This window comes from Sciurus carolinensis, chromosome 1 (assembly GCF_902686445.1).
Source record: "Sciurus carolinensis chromosome 1, mSciCar1.2, whole genome shotgun sequence".
NCBI classification, from domain to species: domain Eukaryota; kingdom Metazoa; phylum Chordata; class Mammalia; order Rodentia; family Sciuridae; genus Sciurus; species Sciurus carolinensis.
The window spans coordinates 198,767,864-198,794,244 of NC_062213.1; the positions used below are offsets into that span (position 1 = coordinate 198,767,864).

General features: G+C 56.2%; 1 protein-coding gene across 6 annotated transcripts in view; it reads right to left on the reverse strand.

Annotated features, from left to right (window-relative positions):
* The window catches only part of Kazn (kazrin, periplakin interacting protein), a 1,015,267-nt gene that overhangs the window by 127,902 nt on the left and 860,984 nt on the right, over positions 1 to 26,381 (reverse strand). For 2 of the 6 annotated variants that reach the window (XM_047558696.1, XM_047558716.1), the window contains exon 1: positions 161 to 504. The exons of the other annotated variants lie outside the window; for them this stretch is intronic. In XM_047558696.1, coding sequence (XP_047414652.1) covers positions 161 to 368 — 208 coding nt within the window. In that variant the 5' untranslated portion in view covers positions 369 to 504. Of the gene's footprint in view, positions 1 to 160; positions 505 to 26,381 lie in introns of those variants that run through there. 6 annotated transcript variants of the gene reach the window in all.

Below are 26,381 nucleotides of genomic sequence, written 5' to 3' on the forward strand. Positions count from 1 at the left end.
GTTTCCCCGCCGCACCCGCCCAGCGCGCCGGGCTCCGCGCGCGGCCAGAACTTTGCCACCAGCCTCTTCCCGATCCCGGCCCTGAGCGCCCCCGCGCGCCCGGCCCCGGCGGCTCCCCGGCCTGTGGCAGCGCCAGCCTCCCCGCCCCGCGCGCACCTACCCGGCTGGCTGCAGTCGCCATCCGCTCGAGCCGAGGGCGCCCCGGCGCTGGGCGGATCGCCCGGCCCCGCCGCGTCCGCGCACAGCTCGCAGGCTGCGGGGCCCGGGGGGCGCGCGGGCCCGGCGCCCGCCCCGCAGGAAAGCGCCGGCTCGCCCTGCGCCGCGAGCTGGCGGACGCGCTCCCAGGAGCCGGAGTCGGCCGCCCGCATGCCGCGGACACGGGGGGCGCTGCCCGTGGCGGCGCTGGGGGCTCCGACGGCCGGCGCCCGGCTCACAGTCCCGCGGGCCGCCGCCGCATCGGGCGCAGCCGCGCGCCGCCCCCGCCGCCCGCCCGGCCGCCGGCGCGCGGGACCAGGGCTCTCTGTCCGGCCGGGCGCCGGGCCGTCCGCGGCCGCCGCACGCGAGGAATCCGCCGCGGAGCCTCACGTGGGAACGACTCCCAGCCCCGCGCTCCTCCTCCCGCTCCTTCCGGGCTGGCGAGGGGCCGCTTGCCCCGCCCAGGCCCCGCCCCTGGCCCCGCCCCGGCGCCGGGAGCAGCCGGAGCGCCTCCCGGAGCCCACGGTGCGCCCGGCCGCTCGGTGCGTCCGCAACATGCGCATTCCCAGGGAAACCGAGGGTCAGAGGGGAGACGGCGGCGTCGATGGGGTCGGGAGCGGCTCCCTGGGGCCGAGATCTTTGAGGGCCCCGAATGAAGGCAAGGGAAGGCTGCAGCCCGCTCCCCGCTCCAGTGTGCAGAGGACACCTGGAGACAGCCGAGTCCCCAAACTGCCCCCGAGAGGGTAGAAAGAGTGAGTTGGGAAAGGGTGGACATTTCCTTCGCTCGTGTCCTCCGTGACCCGCCATCCTTCAGGTGAATCGAATCCTGAGGGCTCCCGTGGGACCAGTGGGGGATTAAACCCAGAGGAGGCTGTTTTCTGGTGGGAGGCCTAGGGTCTCACATCACTCTCGAGCCTCAGTTTCCCCATCTGTAAATTGGGGCATCAGCAATTCCCACTCTGTCCATCATCAGGGCTGCTTATCAACTCCCCAACGGGGGCAGCGGCCTGCAGGCAGGATAGTGGGGGTGGAGGGAGTTACTAGGCCGGCCAAGGCCTGTGGCTGATAGCACTTTGGAGGGTCTGCAAATCTGAACCCACCACCTGGAGCCGGTGTTCCACTGGCTGCTGATGCTCCTATAAAGTGCTTGCAGCCCGGGGTCCCCTTTGATCTGGGATTATGATGCTCTTTAGGAGGACTAATTATCTCCCCACAGCCCCTGGAGGCGGCTCTGGCTTCCACATTGTAGACACAGGGGAGCCAAGCCAGGGGAGCCAAGCCAGGCCCGGAGTCACACACACTGTGGGTCCCTCGTCTTGCTCCCGGGCAGCACGCAGCCCACCCTGCCGGCCTGGCTCTAACCAGTGACTCCCTGGCCCAGCAGGAAGCTCTAGGTCACTGGCCTACACTTTTCAACAAGCTGTGGGAACCAAATTACTTTCCCCAAATCTGAAACCTTTCACGTGTCACTTTCCTGACTGTGGGCGAGAAGGCCCGCCTCTCGCCAACCACAGTGGCCCGGCCACTAACCACATGACCTTCCCAGCTTCACTCCTCTCACATCCCCCTCACCTTCCCAATGACTGGGAAACCCAGCTTCAGAGGTCTGCAGGCTGCCCGGGACCCCCACCCCTGCCTAACTGAGGTCCTGGCCGCCCTGGAGGGCAGACGGGCATGCCCAGCACTGGCCAGCACAGTAGAAGAAAACCACCCACAGGTGAAAGACCCGGGCCATTCCAGGAGAAGAAAACTGACCCCACACCAAGGGGTGCCGGGAATCGCTGATTCCTTTGCCTTTGCTGAGATTACCAGAAGAGAGATGGCCCTAGGCCATGAGGTTGGAGAAGCTGGGAACACCTTTGTCCCAGAGGCAGCTGGGCCTGGAGTCTGCCTAGGATAACTTTGGAGACCCACCTGGGGGCATGAATGAGTGAGTGGCTGAGCCTGCTGCTGTTTGTTCCCAGGTGGTATTTCTTCAGGACAGACACCCTGTGCATAGTGAGCGCTGGGAGAATTTTCACTTCAACAATGAAACACACTTTCCCCAAGTTTCTTTTTCCCACTTTGTGTGTGTGTGTGTCTGCTTGCACTAGGGCTGGAACCCAGGGGTGCTTAACCACTGAGCCACATCCCCAGCCCTTTTTATGTTTTATTTTGAGACAGGGTCTTGGTAAGTTACTTAGGGCCTCACTAAGTTGCTGATGCTGGCTTTGAACTTGCCATCCTCCTGCCTCAGTCCCCCCGAGCTGCTGGGATCACAGTTGTGTGACAACATGCCCAGCTATTTCCTTACTCTTGACAGAGTTGTGCCCTTTCCCCAGGACAAGGGAAAAGACAGCGAGAGTGTGATTATGTAACACTGGTTGCTTGGATTCGGCATCAAGAAGACATTAAGGAACGGTGGGGACTGTGGCAAATAAGTGGCCATCAGCGCCTGTCTCATGCACTAGGAATGTGGACCCAGCGTTTCCAGATGTTGTAAGTTTGGAATGTTGGCAGCTCTAAAATCTATGCAGAAGAAGACATGAGAAAGAAGAGAAGGACGAATAAAGTAAACAGGTCTAGAAGCTTCTGCCTCGCCCCTTGGCCACCAGTGTTCATTCCACTGCCATCTTGATTCCCCTCTGCAACCCCAAAAAAGTCTGCACAGACTTCCCAGTTGCGTTGCGGTTCTTCGAGCTGGTTCTCAAGTCCACAGTCCCGGGAAATTTCTGCTGCTCTCCTTCCTCAGCACAGTTGGGCCCTGGCTGGGTGTGTTCCCCACACTGAGGGGCAGGACGTGGGACGGGACCTGGCTCCCTCCCTGTCTGGGGGTTCTTGGCGGCCCTGGCCTCCTCCCCCCGCCAGGTGCAGCCTGCCTTCCCTGCGCACAGCTCCGCTGGACGCTGGGCTTCTGGCAGCGGCTGCGCGCTTTCGTCTACCAGGAAGCCATCTGCCTTGGTGGGAGGCTTTCTTCCTGAGGTGTGTTTCTGCGCACAAGGACGCCCTGGCCCAGCACACGTTTCTGTTTAGTCCTACAACAAGACCCGGGAGCCAAGAGCTGACAGCCCGTTTCCTGCTCTGAGCGGCCCGTGCAGGTCCCACACAGAGATAACTCCAGGGTGGGTCTCCTTGGCGACTCTGCGGCAGGGCCGGCCTCTGGGTGTTTGAACGGTGAAGTCACAACGGGGTCTGTGCTCAAAGGGGCCCTATAACGCTTTCTGCCCTTGCCTTGAAATTCCTTTTAAAAAAACAAACCAAAACAAAACAAAACACCACTTGACGTTGCACCGCGACTCAGAGACCCTACTAGATCCTTCTAGAAGCTAATCCTGCTTCTAGAAGCCTGTGGGACTGGGTGCTGGAGACGCTAGGCTGAGTTGGTTCCCTCAGACCTTCTCCGGGGCACATGTGTCTTGCCCCTCCCTGCAGGGCAGCAGGAAGGGAGGTGAGAGGTCAGGAGAGGCAGCAGGAGCCTCCCTGTCCAGTCCTTCTGGTGACCCCTTTTTAAAGCAGTAGGAATTGGGGGAGGCGAGGGAGGAGGGGGAGCTGTCCTGGCTCTGTGTTCCCAGGCCAGACGGAGTCCCTCTGACCCTGACCCTGGCTGACAGAGTGTCACCAAGGAAAACAGAAAGGACCTGGAGACACAGGGGTCAATGAGGTCTATTCACGGCGCCCCCGGGTTCCCAAGGGAACTTCCTTTAGATCACAGGAGGAAAACTACAAGATCTGTTTGGCTTAAGGAGCAAACCCTAAGAAGCATTGTACTAAGAAACCTTATATTTGGCATCTGCTTGGTTCTGGATATTTGAGCCCCCTGGAATTTTTCAGTCCTTTTTTTCCTGGCCTGTTTTTAACACTTGAAGAGGATATTTTACTGCAGTCTCCCAGCCGATGTGTGACGTACTCACTCCAAACCCCTCTAGCTGGGCCCTGCGGAGGGCCGGAAGGTTCCTAACACTCCTGTGAACTCTTGGCAAGACTTCCCAGGGGGACGGCCGGCCACGGTGGTGCACGCCTGTAATCCCAGCAGCCTGGGAGGCTGAGGCAGGAGAATCACAAGTTCAAAGCCAGCCTCAGCAACTTAGTGAGACCCTGTCTCTAAATAAAATACAAAAAAAATGGGCTGGGGATGTGGCTCAGTGGTTAAGCACCCCTGGGGTCCAATCCCTGGTACCAAAAAAGACTTCCCAGGGGTCTGGAGACCTCAGCTGGCATAACCAGTTCCCTCAGCTCCCAAGCTGGGTGTGACCATGGGTAAGTGACTTTCTGTTTCTGTATCCAAGTGTTCTCACTGGTAAAAGTGAAACGAAAGGCTGACTTAGCAGCTCCAAAGGCCTTTCTAGCTCTCCCCGGGGCACCTGAGCTGGTCTTTTTTCCTCTTCCTCTTGGTGGTTGCTTGGGTGTGTGTTGTATGTGTGTCTAGGAGTGAAGTGTATGAGTAACTTATTGCTGTGTAACAAATCACCCCAAAGCTTAGTGGCTTAAAACTGCATGTTTTGACTGCCTCTGGTTTTCTATGGGTCAGGAATCTGGAAGCAGCTTAGCTGGGTGTCTCTGACTCAGGGGTCTCCCAGCCTGCTGTCAACTCAAGGCAGGAGCTTGGGGAGGAGCTACTCCCAAATTTGCTTATATGGCAAGATTCTGTTCCTCCTGGGTTTTGGACAGAGATGCTCAGTTCCTTGTTGGCTCTCGGATGTGCTGGCAAAATGGCAGCTTGCTTCCCATGGAGGCGCCCCAAGAGTGAGGCAGAAACGGCGGGTGCAAGGAGGAAGCCGGGGTGTCTTTGCGCCCTCACCTTGGAAATGACGTCTCTTCCCCAGTCTCTTCACTAGTAGTGTGACACGAAGTCACACAGTCAGGGGAGGAGACTTAATGAGGGCATGCCTACCAGCAGGTGGGGATCGCTGGGGCCACCCACCCCAGGAGGCTGGGGACAGTCTGGAGGCAGAGAGACCAAGACTCAAATCCCAGCTCCGACCCTCCCTAGTGCGTGTCATGGGCAGATGATCTCACCTCTGAGCCTCGGGTTTCCCGTCTGTAGGATGGACCTGATCGTGGTACCTGGTCTTGGGTTGAGGTTTCAGAGACTCCTCTCTGCACATGGCAGCCTCTGCACTGTGCCCGGCATCGGTCAAAACCTCAAAAACGGGACAGAGGGACATTCCTGGAGGAGCCTGGAGTGACAGCCCATTGCTTCTGAGCCTGACAAGTATTCCTGTTACCTCCACAGGCATCTGCAGGCGGCAGTCCACGCCCAGGGACTCCAAAGAGACTGTGCGGCCCTTTGGCAAACTCTGGCCTGCCTTTGTGGCGATGGCCACCAGCGGGGACCATGCTGATCTCTTCTTCCCTCCGTCATCCCAGTAGGACTCTGGGGCCCAGGTGCAGCAGAGAGGATTAGAGTGGGATATTCCCCCCAAACCTGCTTAGACCTTTGTCCTTGGAGGGGGAGGATTTTACCCGAGATCTACCCTGCCATCTGTGCCGGCGAGGTTGGAGACTTTTATGGGCCTGTCACGGGCTCACCAGTGCCCTTTGATGGTCTTCTCAGGGCCCTAAATGACCTGGCAGAGATCCTGGTCTCCTCCAGGGGCTTCCAAAGAGCCTGCACTACAGGCAGAAGCTTAGCCCAGTCCCGGGGCGGAACAGGACAAGGGAGCATTTTCATGGAACGCAGCTGGCCTCCACGCCCCGCCTCAGTCTGCTTGGGCCAGAAGTCAGACCTTTATTAATTTTTTTTCCCCCTTTTTGGTGGAACTGGGGATTGGACCCAGAGGTGCTCCACTTCTGAGCCACATCCCCACCCCTTTTTATTTTTATTTTTTATTTTGAGATAGGGTTTCACTATGTCGCCCAGGCTGGCCTCAGACTTGCTATCTTCTGGAGTCTCCGGCACTTGAGGCGGGCACCCAGCACCCAGCTCCCAAGTTAGATCTAGTCCAACAAAAAGATAAAGTGCTTCCTTATCCAGGGGCCACATCCTACCTTTATCTTCTAAGCTCCCTCTTGTGGAATTCACTTCAAGCAGGAAGGTTTCTATGGAAAGTTAAAATGTTGCAGCTTATTCAGAATAAGAACAATAACAGCAAAGATGCTACAATTTATAATAATAATAGCGACACTGGCAAATGTTTACATAGCACTATCACCAGGGGCGGGTCCAAGAACTTTGCATATTTATTCTGGCCTGCTCTGGAATGTCTCCTAAGTCAGGTGCTGAAGGCTTGGTCCCCAGCTGATGGTGCTTTTGGGAGGTGGAGGAAATGGTAGATGGTAGTTGGAGGAAGTAGGAAATTGGGGTGTGCCCTGGGGGGAACTGGGGACTCTGGTCCCTTCCCCTCACCCCCTGCTTCCCAACTGACATGAAGTGAACGGCTTCTCTCCACCACGGGTCCTCCTCACCTTGATAGTCTGCTTTGCCACAGGCCACAGAACAATGTAGCCATGGATGGAAATCTCTGAAACAGAACCAGAATAAACCTTTCCTCCCTACAAGTTGAAAATTTTCAAGCATTTTTGTCATGGCAACAGAAAGCTGATGAACACACTATTCATTTAACCCTCCCAACAATCCCAAAAGATAAGTGTACCCTTATTATCATCTCCATTTTGCAGACAAGGAAGCAGACACAGAGAGGTCAAATCATTTTCCCAAAACCACACAGTCAGTGAGGGAGGGAGGCGAGACCTAAGCCCATGTAGTCTGGCTGGGGGGTCCACAGTAATAGTCCAGAAGCTGCCTTGGAAACAGGCATCATTTATTAAGCAGTCACACCACCCCAGGGGCTGTGCTTTCCAGCTCATTCAACCCTCACCCACTCTATCCCTGTGCCCCGGATGTGAACTCTGAGCTTGAGGGAGACGAAAGGACTCATCCAAGGTGATCTGGCCAGCAAATGAAGGGTGGGGAGTCTAACTCTCACATGGGGGCTGGGGAGAGTGCACTCCTGCCCAGAGAGGACAGGTCATCTCCTTCCTCCTGCTGGGGACTCAGGGACCTGCAGCCATCCCCAGTGCGCGGAACCTCTGCTGCCCCCAGTGGCCACTAGTGGAACTCCCCCTTCCTGACCCTCACCTGTCAGACCTGCTGGGAATCCTCTTCCTTCAGTCACAGAGGGCCAAGGGCCGGAGAGAAGATAACGGGTGCTCGCTGCTAAGCTCTTCTTCCTGTGCCAGGCACGCTGCTGGGTACTTCTTACTTAAAGGTTCCCAATTAACGTGTAAAGAGAGGATCATTCTTGTTAAGGAGTATTAATAATATCAGATAATGAGCGGGGCTCAGTGGCTCCCACCTGAAATCCCAGTGGCTCAGGAGGCTGAGGCAGGAGGATGGCAAGTTCAAAGCCAGCTTTGGCAACTTAGTGAGGACCTAAGCAACCTAGTGAGACCCTGTCTCTAAATAAAAAAAGGACTGAGGATGTAGCACAGTGGTTAAGCACCCTAGGTTCAATCCCTGGTACCCCCCAAAAAAATATTAGATAAAGAATTTTACACCCATTAGCTCATCTAATCCCCAGGACAATTATATAAGTACTCTTGTTATCCTCATATTATTAATGAGAAAACCAAGGCACAGAGAGGTTGAGTAGGTTGCCTCAGATCACACAGCTGGCATGAGGCAGAGCCAGGGCTCGAGTGCAGACAATTATGGCTCCAGAGCCTATTCTTTTAATTACTGTGTCGTTGTTACCATAGTAATTATTATAATGTTTAACAGTTAAAAACAGGATAGAGAGAGGTGATAGAATTTTTCCAAGATCACAGGGCTGGTAAATATATGCAGTACTTCGACCAGGTCTGTCTTCATCTATTCACTCACTGACTCAACAAGTCCAGGTGCTGTACTGGGCTCAGGAGGCAAGCCCCGGGGCAGTCTGACTGGCAAGAGCACTGTGGTGCGCCAGCGTGTTAGTCAGCTTTCTGGTACTATAACAAATACCTGAGGTAATCAACTTAGGAAGAGAAAAGGTCTATGTTGGCTCACAGCTGTGCAGGTGAACCTATCGCTTTAGGCCTGTGGTGGGGCACCCACTGTAGTGGGGGCACGTGGTGGAACATACCTCATGGGGAGAAGGGAGAGAGAGGGAGAAGTGGAGCCCCGCTCTCCTCTTCAAGGGCTTGCCCCAGGGGCTGGAGGACCTCCCCCTCGCCCGCCTCTTTAAGTGTCCACCACCTCCCGGGAGCACCGAGCCGGGGACCAAGCCTTTAACACAGGACCTTTGGGGGACACTTACTGACACTGTAGCCCCGGGCAGGTCCTGGCAGCGCCGCCCATTTCCGCAAAGGAGAAAGTGTTTCCTGGCCCCTGCTTGGCCGGCCCTCCGGCCCCACCCCGCTCCTGAAACTGGCTTCTGGTCTCTCCCAAGTCCAGCTCCGCTGCTGGACCACGGGGACCTGGAGGGCTGCCGTGGGGTCAGGGCGGAGGCATGGAGCTGGACGCTTCTCTTTCTGCAGTCGCCGTTTAATTTCCATGACGGTGGGAAGTCAGGCCTCCTTCCTGGGCCTCCCTTTTCCCACTGAAAGTGGCGATAAGAACCCCAGCCTACCCCCCAGGGTGGGTGCGGAAGGAGCAGCGGTGGGCAGGTCCTAGTGACTGCAGAGCGCCTGTGTCAGGGCAGAATGGAAGCCTTCCTTCCTTGGCTCGCTCTGTGCCCTCACTCCATCCACACCTGGCCTCTGCCCGAGCCGGCGCCTGCCCTTCACACTGTGGCCGGAGGCCGTCAGACCCTCTGCAAAGGAAGCTCCCCACCCTGTGCTCGATGAGAAAACCGCTGGCCTGCATAGGACTTTCCAGGGCACAGATGCCTGGTCCTTGGGACTGTGCTGAGCCTCTGCCGTCCACCGTCCCCTGAGACCCCCAAGCCAGGCTCATGAACTATTTCCAGATTCTTGCAAGGTGAGCTGTGAGGCCCAGAGCTGGCCTGGGCTGTCCCTTTAAGACTTAAAGTGCCCATGGCTTTGGAGGCACTCAGCTGCCACAGTGGCTGCCAGCAAGTTACACGGTAGGGTGGGAAGCCTGTGCAGCCCCGCCTGGCCTCTGTGGGCCCCTGCAATCGGCGATTAGGTGCCCAATGCCAGGTGGGGGTTACTTGTTCAAAGACAAAGCTCTCTCTCCTCCTTTTGGTGGGTGAGAAAAATGGAAGCCAGAGAGACTCAGACACTTGCCGGGACAGACAGCAGATCCAGGGTGCAGGGAAGCTGACCCAGGCAAGCCCTAGGGCAGCAGTTCAAGGGTGGCGCCGGGACGGCCACCTCAGCACGCTCCTGACACTTACGGGAAAAGCAAGTCCCTGACTTGCCCAGACCTCCGCCTTAGGATGTCAGGAGGCAGGGCCCGCAGCCTGCAGGGCCTCGTGCTGATAAAGCTCAGGGCCACCCCCGCCCAGCGGAAGGGCTGCTGGGTCCGCCTGCCCTCCGAGTGCCGAGGACGCGGAAGAAGAGCAGCACAAGGTCACATTTTCGGCGAGTGCCGCCTCAGGGTTGCATAATCTGTCCTCCGCGGGTGGCTTCCTGATGCGGAGTCAGACTCAGGGCCGCCGTGTCAGGAGGCCACCTGCCTGGGCCCCCGAAGCCTGTCCACACACGTCCGAGGCTCCTCTCCCCATAATTGCGGGCTCCGAGGCCTGTCCGCCCCCAGAACCCAGGGCCGCTCCCGGCTTCTCCGTGTCTGAAGCAGAGCGTGTCCCAGCCACACCGGCAAAGGAGGGGCTTCAGTGGCTGCCGGGCCCCCAGCAAGGCCAGGAACGGGCCTGACTTTGCCCCCAGCGGCCCCTGGGAGGGAGGCAGACTGTTCTGTGCTCTGGTCGTCGGGGAGTAACCCGAGGCCCTGGTCTCTGGGTTCTTGGGACCCTGGTCCCAGTGGGACTAATTAGAATTTGTTCTAAATTCTTCTTTCCCCAGAATTGTCCTTTAACTATCTTTGGAACTGGTTTCAGGAGGCAGATTTGTTGAACAGATATGAAGGGAGGGCTGGCACGGTCCTCCTGAAGTCTCCCCGTCAAACAAACCAGCCGGCGTGCGTTTTGCTAACTGGGGAAGAAGCTCTTGTTTTTAAAGATGTGACCCTGGGAAGCAGACTGGTTCTCCCAGATCAGCGCCCCACGGGGGCATCTGCAGGGATTCCTGGGGCCAAGGGCCTGCTGGGGAGGCCGGATTCCAAGTCCCCGTGAATGGAAGGCAGGGTCTGGGAGGCCGGGAGGGAGCGCTTGCTGGGGTCCGTTCTGGCTCAGGGTGTCCCAGCGGCCCCGTGCCCACCTGCACAAGCCTTTCCCCACCCCAGCCCCTTCCCAGCGCACCCCAGGAAAGCCTCTCACATCTTGGTTAGAAACAGCTGCTACCACATCCTGAGGATGTAGCTGCTCCGTCTCTGATCCCTGAACTGCCCTGTGGGGTGGGGGCTACCATGTTCACACCCATTATAAAGCCGGGCAAACTGAGGACAAGAGGGGCAGCAGAGGTTGCAAACTGCTAATCCTTAAATCCAGTTTTGGCCTGTGAATGTTTTCTTTTCCTAGCATAGTATCTCCTAAAAAGCATTTTAAAAACTAGTTGCCAACATTTTAACATTAGGATAGCTTGTACCGAAAAATTAAGATTGTCCTCCTCCTCCTCCTCTTCTTCTTTTTTAAATCAGGAGGCCTGGAAATATCGAACCCCATCTTCAGTCCACATAGTAACGCTGTGCCCTCCCTCCCCAGCCCATCAGCCCCCCACTCGGTTTCCCACCTATACAAGCAGAAGAATGGACGAGATAGCCTTCCGGTGCTGGCTCGGTGATCCCGCCCGAGGCGGAGGGTCGCAAGTTTGAGGACAACCTGGGCAGTTTAGTAAGACGCTGCCTCAAAATAAAAAATGAAAAGCGACGGACTGTGGCTTCGTGGTACAGGGTTCGCCTGGCGGGCACCAGGCCCTGGGCTGGGCGAGACCAGAAAGTGGGTGAAAGATGGACAGATGGATGGATGATAGACAGGTAGATGGTAGATAAATAGATGGTAGATAGATCAATAGATGATGATAGACGAATGACATGATAGATAGATAGGTGATAGAGGATAGATACATGATAGGCAGATGAATGACAGATGGTAGGTGATAGATAGATAGATAGATGATAGATAGCTCGATAAGCAGATGGACAGGTAGAACCCAGACTCCTCTCCTCCTATGAGCCTCAGCAGGGCGCAGCCATTGGGAACCTGTCTCAGGGATGCTGGGGACCATCTCCCTAGCCCAGACCATTGCCGTCAGCACCAGCAGAATCAAGGGCTGGGTCTCTCCAGTGTCGCGGGTGGCTTCCAGTCTCGGATGCCCTACTAACAAATTACACCAAGGAAGGACCCTCGAAGGACCACCCAGACCTGCCACTCCCAAGTGCAGGTGCCTGAGCCAGGACGTGGAGCCAGCTCGGCCCTGCCCAGGTCAGTGTGGCCATGGGAAGGTCTGCTGGGCACGGGGCAAGTCAGTCGGGTTGCACTATCATGCAAAAGTGCTCTTTCAAGTCCCCGGAGATAGAGGACAAACATCCAGCCTCCTTCTCTTTCTCTGTCATAATTTGAGGAAACTGAAGCCCAGAGAGGGGGTGTGATTCTCTGAGGTCACACAGCAAATCAATATCAGAGCCGGGCAGGAGCTCAGGGTTTAGGAGCACCTTCCTGAGGTTTTGCCCATGTTCTCTCCGTCTTGGGAGTTGAGACTTCTTGGCATGGAACCTCAGAAGGGGCCTGGAGTGGCCCACATGGGCAGGGACTGTCTGGTTCAGAGAGTGAGCAGGGGGCTTGTTGTTGGTGCCCAAGACAAACCCCTGGGACCTGCGGGCTCTGAGGGGCAGAAGCCTCCCCAGGCTCCAGGACCGATGCCCGCCCGCAGGGAGACTGCAGAACTGGCAGGCAGCGGCCCACGGTTGGCTCCCAGCCATATTCTGTTTTCCCATGTTTTTTAATGATTCACCTGTTGCCAACATTTAAGAATCGGGAGATTTTACATGAAAGGATTTCTGGTTTCTCTTGAAAAAAAAAAAAAGAAAAGAAAATCTCCAGATCTGGCAAAGGCAGCCCACAGGATCTCCTGGCGAGGACCGCAGGTCTGCTGTGTCCGTCCCTCTTGCTCACCGTGCCCAGACACCTTCCCACATGTGACCTCCCTGCACGGAGGCCTGGGGACGCGAACCCTCAGCGCCAACACTGAAGCCACAGCCTTGCCGGGCTGGCCCTCCTGGGAGAGTTCTAGTTGTGAATGACTCTCGGCCAGCGGCGATTTTGCCCCCAGGGGCCCTTTGGCGATGAAGATATTGTGGCTGTCACTCCTGGGGGTGCTGCTGGCATCTAGTGGGCAGCGTCGGGATGCTGCTGGATGCCACCCCACAGCAGAGGATGGCCTTGGCATCAGAGGTCAGCAGGGTTGAGGCTGAGAAACGCTGTGCTGAGTCCAGAACCACCAAGAGCCCGGAACAGGATTCTGAGAGGCAAGGGCAAGAGGCCCGAGAACCCACGCCGGGAAGGCCAGCCCGGCCCTGCGGATCAGCCCTTTCCTGTAATGGCCAGGGACCTGGAACGGCCGCTCGCTCGCTCTCCATGGCAGCCACGCATGATAAAGGTCAGGAACGAGCGTTAGACCGCGTAGGCCGGCCAGTCAGGACAGCCGCAGGCCACGGACATCCCAGAGCTGTCCTGGGAACCGGGGCCTAATTGGCTGGAACGGGCTGGGGCCAGGCAGTCACTCATGATGCATTTATTAAGTGCCAATGGCATACAGAGCATTGCCTTAGGCGAGGTGAGGGAAAGTATCGGGGTGCCGAACATGGTCCTGGCCCTCTGGGCATGCCTCGTTTGGAGGGGGCTCACCAGGGCCTCAGGACACGGGTGCTACTTAGCTGTATCTTTAAAGGTGCCATCAAAGCCCGAGGGGTGGGCAGGTGGAAGGCCTGCGCAGAGGAGGCAGGTGAAGTCTGGGGCGAGTGCCAATCTCAGGCGGGCACAGGGGACGAGAGGCTGTCAGTGAGGCACGAGGGACACTGGTGGCAACGAGAGGTGTATGGGTGGCCCTGGGCACAGCTTCAAGGTCCCCACGATAAGCTAAACCAGAGAGAGAGAGAGGGCAGGGTCGCGGGGCTCCTCGCCACAGGGACAGAGCATCATTAACCAACCTGGGAGAACCCACGCAGATTCCCAGCTCTTCGCTTTCCTCCTCCGTTCAACAGGGTTAAAGTTTATTTTATTTTATTTTATTTGGCACTGGGGATGGAACCCAGGGATACTCTACCACTAACCTACATGCCCAGCCCTGTCCTGTTTTTTTGAGACAGCCTTGCTAAGTCGCCCAGGATGGCCTTGAACTTGTGAACCTCCTGCCTCAGCTTCCGGCGTCGCTGGGATTGCAGGCCTGTGCCGCTACGCACAGCTTCATTAAAGTTAAGAGTGATAACAATGAGTTTGAGTTTCCCTTATCTGAAATTCTCGGGCTCCAAAGTGTTTTGGAATTTGGACTTTTTCAGATTTTGGAAAAGTTGCATATACCTCGTGAGCTCTCTTGGGGATGGGACCCAGGTCGAACCCAAAATTCACCTGTGCTTCACACACACCTTATCTAGAGAGAGAGAGCCCAAGTGTCATTTCATGCAGGATTTTTAGAGCCACCTGCCTTTGGACTTGAGCCTCGCACATGAGATCAGGTGAGAGACTTTCCGTCGGGGGTGTCACGTTGGTGTTCAAAGAGTTTCAGACCTTGGGACAATTTGGATTTTGTAATTTCAGCTTAGGACTGTTGGACCCGCATCGCATAGAGAGATTTCCATCCCAGAGCTGTCTCGGGAGCAAGGCTCCAAACTATACGTGATCTATTCAATCGTCATAGAACGGATAAAAGTACACACTACAATACTAGGTTCATTTAATGAGAGAGGAAACTTGGGGATGTGGGTAAGTAAATGAGTTTTAACTTTCTCAAAGACACTGCGAGGAAGGCGTGAGGACAGGGACTGGGCTGGGCAGTTGGCTCCAGTCTACACGTGCCAGGCGGTTCTGCCGTCCCACCTCTCCAGAAGCAGCTCGTGTCCTTAAGAAGACGTGAAAACATACAGCGGGGCTGGCGCATGCTGGGATCCCAGCGACTTGGGAGGCTGAGGCTGAAGGATTGCAAGTTTGAGGCCAGCCTCGACAATTCAGTGAGACTCTCAACAACTTAGCAAGACCCTGTCTCAAAATTAAAAAAAAAAAAAGGACTGGGATGTAGCCCAGTGGTAAAGCACCTCTGGGTTCAATCCTTAAAAAAAAAAAGGGAAAATAGGGCAGGGGAAGAGCCCAGCATGATACTGGGACCCAAATCAGTGCGCATCAGAGTCCCAGGCCAGGCTGGCCCACGGAAGTCACCTCACAGCGCTGATGGAAAGAGGGTGCCAGGGATTCTCCGCGGTGGGCATGTGGGTTCTGGGGAGAGTTGGGCTAGAGGAGGGTGCCCCCCACTCAGGTGGGAAACACCTAAGACCCCCAATTACCACTCCCCCTTTCCCCCTAAATCTCCATACTTTGCTCTCTCTGTTCTAGAATGTTCTCCTTTCCATCTCCAGAAGCCCTTCCTTCTTCCCCTTCCTGCTCAAAGGACATTTCTTCCCAGAAGAAATTCAGGACAAGCCTGGGCAGGGTCACCACGCCCTTGTCTTTGTACCCAGGGTGGTTTTTTTTTTTTCAAATTCAGCCCTCTTAGGTCAGCGGGCACCAGCTCCCAGCTGTGCCAGCCTGCGCCAGTGTCTCCCGCGGGTCTGGCTTAGATGCAGGTCTCAAAGCTCGTGTCCGGGGTGGCTCTGAGCTTCCGCCTGTCTCAGGAACTCCACGGAGCCCCTGGTCCAGGATCCACGTGCTTCTGAGTAAGTGCCAAGCTCGGGCAGAAGGTCCAGGGGCTCTTCTCGGAAGTCATTCTTCCTCTGTGGACAGAAGAGCCCTTCCAGGCCCGGCTGCCCCCGTGCTCGTCTTAGCCTTGGCGAATCCTCCCACGGGGCACCGGGAGTTTGAGGCTGGAGACGTGTCCCGTCCGGGGCTGCCACCTTGACTACGTCCACCAGACCCACATCTTCGCTTCAGAGAGAGTTCCGGCCGGTCTTCAGGAGGGGAGGCACAGCCAGCGGCCTCCGTAACTGAGGGCAGCCTGGGATTATGTGGTCACCATCTCCTCCCAAGGCTGGGCATCCAGGGTTGAGGGTCACCCTCTAGGAAAACACAAGGTCCCTAGGAAGATGGTGTTCTAGTCAGCGATTTGTTGCTGGGACTAAAAGACCAACCAGAACAATTTTCGGAGGAAATTTTATTGAGGGCTCACAGTTTTGGAGGTGTCCGTCTGTAGCAGCTGGCTCAGCTCCTCAGGGCTCGAGGCCAGGCAGGACTTCATGGAGGAAGAGTGGTGCAGGGAAGCCCCCCGCAGGCTGATCAGAAGCAGGGGACTCCACCTTCCAGGCAAAACGCACCAGAGCCACGCCCCCAGGCCCACCTGGCCAGCCACACCTGCCTGCCACCCGTTGCCACTTGGGGAACCCGTCGGGGATGAGTGCGCGGAGTGGGTTAAGGCTCTCCTATCCCAGTCATGTGTCCTCTGAACCTGGCTCCCACACGGTTCTGGGGGACACCGCATATCCAGGCCGTACCAGATGGAGAAAGTGATTTCCACTCTAAAAACTTAAGTGCATGTTTTGATGGTGACACTAAAAATTCAGTTTGTGGGTTTTGTGACATTGAAAAAAAATTATACACTTGCTGGTATGATTTGGATAAATGTCCCCCAACACCCACATTTGAAGGCTTGGTTCCAAGTGGTGCTGTTGGTAAGAGGTGGTCCTTAGGTCACTGAGGGGTGCTGTAAGGGGCACTGTGGGGCCCCAGTCTCCTCCTCCTCCTCCTTCCTTTTCTGTTGTTTTGGTTCCTGGCTCATGAAGTGAGCGGCTTGCTCCACCATGTGCTCTTCTGCCTTGATGTTCTGCTCAAATCATGAGCACCCTCGGACTGGAACCTCCAAATATGTGAGTTGAAATGGACATTTTTTCTTTATAAATAGGTTGCCTCATGTATTTTATTACAGTAATACAAAGCTAACTCACCCATGTGCCCACGCTTTTATTGGATATAAAAAAGTCAAATGATGGGACCACCCAGTGGGCTCCTACTCAGGACCAGGCCACCTCCCCCAGGTCCGCAGCCACATGGTGGCTCACATGCACCCTTTCTGGCACCGCCAGCCAAGTCAAGAAATAAAAGCAAGTTTTTAATACCCACTGAGGCAACTGAAATGACCTAAGGAAGGTCATCCTGTTCAGGAAAGAGAATAGGGCTGAGAAAAACCTGGTGCGTTTGAAACGTCAAGTGTACAGTTGTCTACTGTTCCCATCCAGGTTCCAGGGGCAGCCGATGGCAAGTTGACTCTGTGTGCTGTGTTATTTTTATTGACGTATTTGCATAAAGTATTTGGTTCATCCTTAGTACTGTTTGGTTAGTGGCCCCCGGAGAGGAGGATGTGCCAGATGCAGGCTTAGGGGACCTTTTCCAACACAGGCCACTGGGACTTGGTCTTGTTTGCCGGTGGCTGCAAAGCCGACCAGAAAGAATGTCTGTATTCAGAGTGAATTTCCTGCCCCACGGAGAAGAGCGCTCGGGGCCAGTGGCACAGGAAGGAAGATGCCCGTCCAGACAAGCAGGATGAGACGCGATTCGCACCTGGTGGAGCCACCTCAGCAGTGGCCGCCCGTCTGCGGCGAAGCCTGGAGTGTGTGCAGACCGCCGCGGTGAAGTACGCAGGGGGTCACCCGGCGCATCCTGGGAGCCCGTGTCCATGTGGCACCACGGCTGTCTCTTGTTGGGAGCTGGGTAGCAGAGCTGCACTCTGCAAAGGGCATTTAGTGACCACCTACCATGCACCAGGTTTTCCTGTACACTTATCTCCCCTAATCACAACCCAAGTCCTGGAGGTGGGGTGATTCTTAAGCCCATGTCATTTAAAAGGGGAAACTGAGGCTCCGAGGGGGTTCCACACGAGGCCACATAACTGAGTGGCTGGGCTGAGGCTGGAACTGGGGTCGGCTGAGTCAAGACTGGGCCTCTGACAATTTGGCTGTGCTCCTTAACTAGTCAACTAGCTACTCACCCGGTTAACCAACAAGTTGACCGGCCCACCTCCCACTAGCACACACCAGAAGCAAGGGAAGATCAGGTCAGGACCAGGTCCTAGCAGGCCCTGCCGGCTGCTTGACATCAGAGGCCTTTACTTGCCGTATCTGTAAAATGGGACAACGATGCTGCCTCCCTTGTGGGGTTAAGTGAGGAAGACACATGAAGACTCAGGACAGCGTGGGACAAGAGTTGCATTCACTAGGCATGGTGGTGCACGCCTGAGATCCCAGTGGCTTGAGAGGCTAAGGCAGAAGGATCTCAAGTTCAAAGCCAGCCTCAGCAACTCAGTGAGGCCCTAAACAACTTAGGGAGATCTTGTCTCAAAATATAAAAAGGGTTGGGGATGTGGCTCAGTGGTGTAAGCACCCCTGGGTTCAATCCCTGGTACCAAAAAAATAAAAATAAAAAAGAGTTTGCAATTCAATAAATGTCACCTATCAAGGTGAGATTAATGGAACTGTGATTTCTAAATTAGATTGTATTTCTATTTTAATGTTTTAAATTGGTTTTAAAGCAAAGCAACTTTTTGCAAAGCCTGTGCCCAGGGATGGCGGAGGGCATGGTGAGTTTGTCCTGCGGTACAGCAACCAGATTCCCGTCACCCTTGAGTGTCACTGTCTCTGGTCACACCCGCCCACCCAGCCGGCTGCCCGTTTCCATCCCTCCTGGCAAGTGCAGTGGGAGACCTCCAAGGGCCCCACGGCAAAGCCCCTTCCCTCCAGCCCCGTGAGGGGCGCTCAGGTAGACAGAAGGCCTGATGACCAGGAGCTGAGGGGCTGGCACTGGGGGCGGATGCCCAGTGGGCCCCAGGGCCACTGCTCAGAAACCTGCACTTGCTGGCCTCTTGCTCTCGGCCGTTCCCCGCTCCTTGCTTTGCCTGCACCTGGCACCCTCGGGGGGAGGCTGGAGAGGGAGGTAGAAGAAAAGATCGTTTCTCATTTATGTGACAGGAGAATTTCCTGAGATTTCTAAACAAAACAAAACAAAACAAAAACCAACAAGTTAAGGCCCAGGACGCGCCCTGCTCGGAGCTTACGGCGTCCTGGGCTCGGCCTGCACCCCGCGTGGCCCTGGCGGCTCCCCCTCCGCTCCCTGAGCTTTGTGCGGGAACCTCCGCTGCCTTCCCTTGGGCTTAATGATGCCATTTTCCAAAATGGCTGTAAAGCTGGTAAAAGGACCTGTATTTTTCTGGCTCTAGCTGCATATTAGTCTCCCCGTGGAAATAACATGGCAGATAAAAAATTGCAGTTCTCCCGACTTGGGATTTTCTGGCCTGTGAAGACTTATGTCCATCAACGCGTGTCCTGAGCCCTTGTCTGTCCCCAGCACCCTGCGAGAGTGGCACGATTCCCTGCACGCACGAGCTGCCAGCCTGGGCTCGCCAGGGGCTGCGTGTCCTGCCGGGTCCCTGTGTCCCTGAGGTGCCTGGTGGCCCTTGCCACCTTTGATCTCGTTCACCGATCCCCAGTGGCCTTCTGGTTACCCTGTGACCAAGCCAAGTGGCATCCTAGCCAGGGCCATGCTGTGAGCTGCACCTTCCACCTGAGGGCTCCGTCCTTGTCACCTGCGCCAGGCCAGCCCCGTCTCAGCCTGCAGCTGGCAGCCTCGCTCCCCCAGGCCTGACCACGGCATCTGAAGCTGTGCCCCGCGGCCGTCCCCACCCATTACCCACTGCCACCCGTGTTTCTGTCACAGTACTTGGGCATCCACAGATGCTCGGTGACAGTCTTCCTGCACCAGAGTCCTCTCCCTAAGGACGGGGATCATCTCTGTTTTGTCACTGCTGTGTCCTGGCCTTGGGACAGTGCCTGGTACAGAGTTGATGCTCCATTATTAGTTGAATTAAATAAAGGTGTAGACAGTTTGTGCAGCGTCGCCCAAGGGCAGTGTATCCGGGCCAGGACGGTGGTGGCCCCGCTGAGCAGACTCTTCCCTGGACCAAGTGTGCATGTGCCCTGCCTCCGAAGGCTAAGGGCAGAGACCTCATTGTGGTGGCAGCTGTACCCATTTTCTGGGTACTTCCCAAGGTCAGACTTAGGATCTAAGCTTTTTGCAGACAAGCCACCCTCCTGAGGACCCCGGGGAGCTGCTGCTCCTGCGTCCATTGTGCAGATGGTGAAACGGAGGCCCCCTGGCTTCGGCTCCTGTGCAGTGGCCGTGCTGAGGCGGAGCGGGAGCCCTCAGCCACTCCCCGCCAGCATCTGACAGGTACCGGATGTCGCCCAGGGAGCTCTCAGCAGGGCTGCTGGCGGTAACTGTGGCTCCTGGGTTAATTTTGAGTTGGGGGCAGAACCCTGGCCCAGACTGGAAGCTGTCCCCTCCCTTGGCAGCCACCGTGTCTCCGCAAGACCCGTCCGTGCTGGGGGCTCAGAGACGCAGCCCTTGGGGTGAGCGGGAGGCAGCGAAAGCCAGCCCTGGGTGCACAGGCCACCAGCTCTGCTCTGCAGCCATCCCCGCCTTCCTGGTGAACTTGGCCCAGCGCCTGAGGATCCACTTTGAAAGCAGCCGCAGAGCCCAGGCAGGGGAGGAGAAGGCAGGAAGGAAGACGCTCCTCCAGGGGCGGAGGGCGGCAGGAAGCAGCATTATGGACAGGCTTTTATTGGCAGAGGGGAGAAGGTCACAGGAACCTGCCACTCCAAGTGCCTCAGGCAGAAATGTAGCCAGGAGGCAGAGGGGACCTTGGCGGACCCGAGGGGGAGGGTGGAGAGCAGCCGGGGAGTCACAGCCCGATTTCATGATTTGGCAAAAACGCTGCATTTCTCTTTCCGTCTGCTTGGAACTCTGGTTCGGACCACGTGGGCAGTCCGGGGTGCAGGTGACATGTCTGAACAGAGGCTCTGCCTATTAGAGTTGCTTGGTAACCATTCATTTCCTCTCCACTGGCCTCCAAGTCCACATTTGAAAACAGGCTCCGAGGTCTAGAACCTCACTGGCTTCTTTCCTTCAAGTCGCTGCTCCCAGCCCCCGACCAGGCCCTACGTCTCAGTGACGGCACATCTGGCTAGACACGGGCAGGAGCTTGGACTAACGGCGGGTCAGCAGGCGAGAGGGCTCCACAGAGGGATTCCCAGGGCCCAGAGGGGAGGTGTCACCACGTGTGGCACAGTCCCAAACCCTCTGTTGGGAACCCGCTTCTTGGTCCCTCTGGGGACCTGACCTAGAGGTATCATCCACGTTTCCTTGGTGCTGGTCTTTGGGTCCCTGAGCCTTTCATTCAGCACACCTGCTTGGGGGCCCCCTGTGACTCCTCCCACCCACGGATGGGAGACCTGAGTCTCCAAGAACAAGTGCCACGAGCCCTGAATGACACAATGACCAAGTGCCAGCACCTCCTGACCTCCAGAGCAGAGCTCCTTCACCCCCAAACACTGCACCACCCACGGGAGCAAAGGGCGATGGAGGAGCCGCAATCAGGATCCTGACGGAATCAGGATATCGAGCCATGGGCAGTGCGGGGCATATGGTGGTTTGTAAGGCCGAGGATGCGGGGGATCCGTTCAGTCAGCAGCCGGAGGGTAGCCGCCGCGGGCACTGCAGTTGCTCCAAGCTGCGACCTTCTCGGACTTTTGAGGTGGAGACTTTTGAAACCGTGCTGCGTGTGGCAGGGCTGGGCTGTGTCGCCTGGCCCTTTGCTGGCAGCACTTCCTGGTATGCTCTGTCTGTCAGCCTGCGCCTCCCTGCCCTACTGTGTGGCTGTGGACCTGGAGTGTGCTCCGGATGCTCCCTGTGAGGCGGGGAGCTGCCTTGGGTCTGAAATCTCTTGGCCCCTTTTCCAGATCACCTCTGCTTTCTCTCGTCCTGCTCTGACTTCCTGACACGCTCCAGTTTTCCGTTTCCTGTCCCCAAGCCCAATCTGCTAACCAGATGTGGGCACTGGAGGCTTTGATCTGATCTTCAGGGTCGTGGTCTGTATCTCACTCTAGTCACACCCCCAACGCCCGAGAAAGAACCCCGTTCTGCCTCCAAGAGACCCTTGGCAAACCTGCGGCTGGCCCTGGTCCCTGGCTTTCCATGCGTTCTGGTCAGGGAAGATGGATGCTCTGAGTTGGATGGTTTTATTTTGCTTCGCCTCTGATGGACAGTGCCCCTGTTTTCCCTTCTGTGGAAATTTCGGTAGTGTGTAAAACGGCCTGGTACGACAGGCTGGTCATGGTGGCACACACCTGTAATCCCAGCCACTCTGGAGGCTGAGGCAGGAGGATCATTTGAGGAGAGCTTCGGCAATTTCGCGTAACCCTGTCTCAAAATAAAACAAAATGAAGGGCTGGGAATGCAGCTCAGTGGTAAAGCACCCCTAGGTTCAGTCCAGGCCAAAACAACAACAACAAGAACAACAACAACATCGCCTAATAAGAATGGCCTGATGGGATGGGGGAGGGGGAGGAACCCAGGAGAAAGGAACTGAGAAGTCAGCTCATCTGGGCATCAGATTTCTATTCAGCCCTTGGCTCACCCGAGGTCTCCGCCCCAGGGACCATCTACTGTGCCGGGGGTAAGTGCTCGGGAGCATATTCTTCGCTCTCAACTACGTTAAGAAGCAGGCATGATGATCCCCGCGCGCTCGACACAGGTGCGTCCTCCATACGCACTCCCCTCCCCCAAGGTGCAGCTGCCTTGCCGTTCTTGGGGTTCCCCCCAGCCTGCTCCCGGGGTGACGCGGAGTTAGTTTAAGCACGTGGCAGCCAAAGCACGAAGTGAGGGCTGCGGGGGGCCGGCACCCCGAGAGCGCGGGGGGCGCAACCTTCCACACACACACTGGGAACGCCGGATCGTTTTCCTGCTGCACACCCCAAGGCAGAAACAAGAGCAGCAGCCTGCGTCTCCCGGGAAGCCAGACGTGAGAGGGATTCGCAAAGGTGCGAAATCACGGCGCTCTCCACCCTTCTTTCTTCCCTTCTGAAAAAGTTATTTTTCATAAAATGTTATTTATACTAACGTGGGTAATGGGATTATTATTTATTGAAATGAATAAATATTTAATCTGTTTTAATTTTTAAAATGTAAATATCAATAACTAGTCCACAATAAAAGTAGTTTACTGCGGCCCTAAGTTTCAAAAAGTATGAAGAGGATCTGGAGAACAAATGTCTGAGAGCCTCTGGCTCAAAGTGATGCTGAGATCCCCGAGGTCCTTGCCAGCGATTGGCTGAGGAGTTCAGGCCTAAGCCAATCAGCATGCGGCGTTTCCTTGGTGCTAGCTATTGGTTGGGTCAGGGGCATGTGACCCAGTTTGGGCCAATGAGATGGGCGGAGTGGTGTGCTGTGGGACGCAGAGCAAGGGAAATTCTTCCGCCTCCTGGTTCCTAAGAGCAACTCCTGCCCCACCTGTGACCAGGCATGATGGGTAGAGCTTCAGCAGCTGCCTTCCCTCCAGCCTGAGGATGGAGCTGGCCCCCAAGGCCGGCAGGGCGACGCGGATCATCGAGAAAGGAGCTGGAGCCATGGAAAAAGCCAGTCTCCATCTTCAAGTGCCATTTGGGGACTCAGTGAACATCTCCACTTTTTATGGAAGCTGGAGCTGGGAGTTCAGTACTTATAGGTGACATCATCGAAGTTGTACGGTTCTCATTTCGCAGATGAGAACACGGAGGCCCAGAGAGGTTAAGTGAGTACTAGGAAGCGGAAGAGTCAGAAAGGAAACCCAGGTCTCTTCGCAGCCCAAGTCCGTCTGTCCACCAGGCTGCGCGGCTTCTGAGAATGCTAGGTCCTTGCCTTTCTCCATTTAGCACCCAGATCACACGAAATGTCACCGGGTGGGGCATCAGGGGTTAGGGCATCCTCCAAGATTCAGGAATGTCTCCCAAAATTCCTCTCTTGGTCCCACAAAGAACAGACACCCAGTCCTATTGCTGGAGCTTTGAGCCTGTCCCTGCCTGGGGGAGGCTGAGCTCGCTCTTTGCCCTCAGTTCCGTGCTCTCTGACCCTGCAAGGTACAACAACAGAGTACCAGTCAGCTGCCGGCCGCAAGCAACAGAAACTGATTCCAGTTCATTTAAGTAGAAAGGACACACACACTGGCCAGCTCACATGTTTCCAGGAGGGCGGGAGAGCCAAGCTTGAGACTGTGGCACCAGAACCCATGCTCCGAATCCAGCTGCTGAAATCGTCCTCTGGCCATCTGCTGTTGGGCACAGACACCCTGCCCTGCCCGCTCCCTTGAACAGTCTTGGGAAACTGAATCCAAATTGTATTTCTTGTGACTTCTTTGGGTCACAGAATCCCAGCACGAAGGGTGAAATGGGTGCGTCTGATTGCATCGCCAGCTGCAAGGAAGGATGGGAAAATAGGTAGCTGACTGCTCAACTTGATTGACAGCCGCAGGGACTCAGCCCTCTGGAGCATCACTGCGAGGCTCCCAGCCAGTGGGTCTGGTGGGTGAAGGCTCCCGGGTGCGCGGAACATGTTTTTCTCAGTGGCAAATACATGACCTTCAGCCAGGAGTCGGGTGCTAGTCCAAGCAGAGAGCAGGTGGTTTAAACCAATCATGAGAATCCCATGATCCTTGCCAACAATTGGCTGAGGCATTCAAGCCTAAACCAATCAGCACGGGCATCTCCTTGGTGATAGCCATTGGCTGGGACAAGGGCATGGGAACCAGTTTTGGGCAGCGAAATGGGCAGAGTGGTTTGCTGTGCAAAGGACACACAGCAGAGCAAGTTCTTTGGGTGCCAAGTGCAAAGGCAGACTCTCACCCCATAGTCAAAGCAAGCACGGGCTAGGGAGCGGGCTGCCCGGGGGCAATACCAGCCCCGCGACTTTCAGGCGTGTGCCTTGGCAGTAGACAGAACCTCCCTGGGTGTCACTTTCTTTACTGTAAAATAGGAGTGACTAAAGTACCCCATTGTGGGGTTGTTGTGACAAGCAGAAGTTCAGATATGTCAGGCGCTTACACGGAATGCATTAACTGCTGCCGTGGTGTCAGGGCATAGGGGGCCGTGGAGTGAGTGTCACTGGACCTGTCCACGTCTGACTGCCCTTTCTGCAGGTCTCCTCTTCTCTCCAGTTGCACCGAAGATCTTTCTCTGTGATGGAGAAGAGGAGAAGCCTCATGTCTTCTAGAAGGATCCACTGACCCCCCAGTCCGTTCATTCGATGTCTTCACTCTGACCTCATTATCCTCTGCCTGGCTGCAGCCTCCTTCATCTTTGTGAAAGAAGCCACCTTCTTCCTCATCTGCACTTCCTGTCCCGCCCTGGGATACCTTTCTCCCAGATGGTTACCAGTTAACTTTTGTCCTTCGAGCCTCAGCTAAAATGTGACCAGCTCTAAGAAATCCTCCTGATTTCCTAAATCAAAGCAGCTTTCCCTCTTCGGCTGCTTGATTGCTTTGGTTTTCTAGCCTCAGGGGTCTGAGCTGACCTAGCTCCACTCTTAGGCCAGATCAGTGCTGGGCCAGGGTGCTGTGGTCAGGGCCAGAGGCCACGGCAGCCTGGACCCGGCCGGGAGGGGGAGCTTCCTGCGGCTGGGGCTCGCGGCTGCATCAGCGCTTTGCCGACTTAGCACAGGGCCTCTCTGTGGCGAAAGGGCTGCGTGAACTTCAGAGCCTCACCGCCCTGGAGGATGAGCCCCGTGCTGGGTTCTGCATGGCTGATGGAAAGTCATGGCTGGCGGTCACCCCCACTCCCAGAGCCCTGGTGTGGTCCCAGGGGAGGGTGCTGAGGTCCGGGCTCTGGGGCCCTCAGTGGCTGAGCCACGGGTGGGATTGGATCGGTGTTAATGAGAGGGCCTGCCGATCTGGCGGTTTCGCTAATTAGGCTGCGACAGTTCCAGACCCAGCCAAGGAAAGCAAGTTGCTTATGCTAATCAAGAGCAGTCTCGGCTGGCAGAGTTGCCGGGAGCCTGCAGCGTGGGCCCAGCATGCAAGGCGTGGCTTGGCAGGGCAGAGGCTGGGGGCCACAGGCTGGGCTGCACATGGCCGGGGCCTCCAGAGAGGTAGGGAGAGGGTAAAGGTGAAAGGTGCACCTACCAGGTCCTGGGGAAGGCCAGGGGACGGAGCAGGAGGCTTGCTTACCGAGCTCAGCCTTCAGAGCGGCTGGACAGCAGGCTGCATCAGGGGTATCATGGCCCTGGATTCTGCCTACAGTGCCTCAGGGGTAAGTGAGCCCTTGTGGGTAAGAGAGAGAGAGAGCTGGGCGCAGTGGTGTTGAGGCTGAGGGTCAGGAGGCTGAGGCCAGAGGATCCCGAGTTCAAAGCCAGCCTCAGCAACTTAGTGAGGCCCTAAGCAACTCAGCAAGACCCCGTCTCTAAATAAAATATAAAAAAGACTGGGGGTGTGGCTCAGTGGTTAAGCGCCCCTGGGTTAATACCTGGTTCAAAAAATAAATAAAGAGGGATGGGGGAGGGGTAGGTGTCTTTGAAAGACAGATGTCTCTCTTCCCAGAGCAAGGGCGCAGGGAGGACAGCCTGGCTCAGAGGCAAGCCTCAGAAGCCCCAGGAGGGACTGAACTCTCCTCCACCAGGCGTGATGTTTCCCCTGGAGTTCCAGGAGAATTGAGTGCTCCTGGCAGGTGCTGGGCAGGGCTCAAGAGCAGAGATGACAACAGGGCCACTGTGTCTGTCTGGGCTCTGCTCTGAGAGGACATTTGCTCCTGGGTGTCAGGATGGCACTGTAGGGAAACAGGCCCGAGGCAGGATGCGGGTGGGGTTGTGGGTGAGGTCAAACTCCTGATACCCACAATAGCTTCCAGGTCATAGGAAGAGCTTCCAGGTCATCGTCTCCCCAGGCAGAGCCACGTCTAAGAGCACCAGGCACCATGAAACCCGATCGGCCTCTGGCTGTTGTGGGCTCCCAGTCACAGAAATAAAGTTAGACAGTAGTTTCTCATTTAAAGAGGAAAATCACTTACAAAACCCTTACCACCTTTGCTAAAACTTCTGCTTCTTTTTTCCCTCTCTGTCCCAGTGAACCGTAGACTGACAGAATTTCCCAGAAACTAGATAGCATTACGCAGGCTGCCTTGACCCCCTCCTTGCTGAAGTCGGTAGCGTCCCCGGGACATTTCCCAAGTCCACCCATAGTGTTAACCCAGTGGTTTCCACCCCGGCCCAGCCTGAGACGTG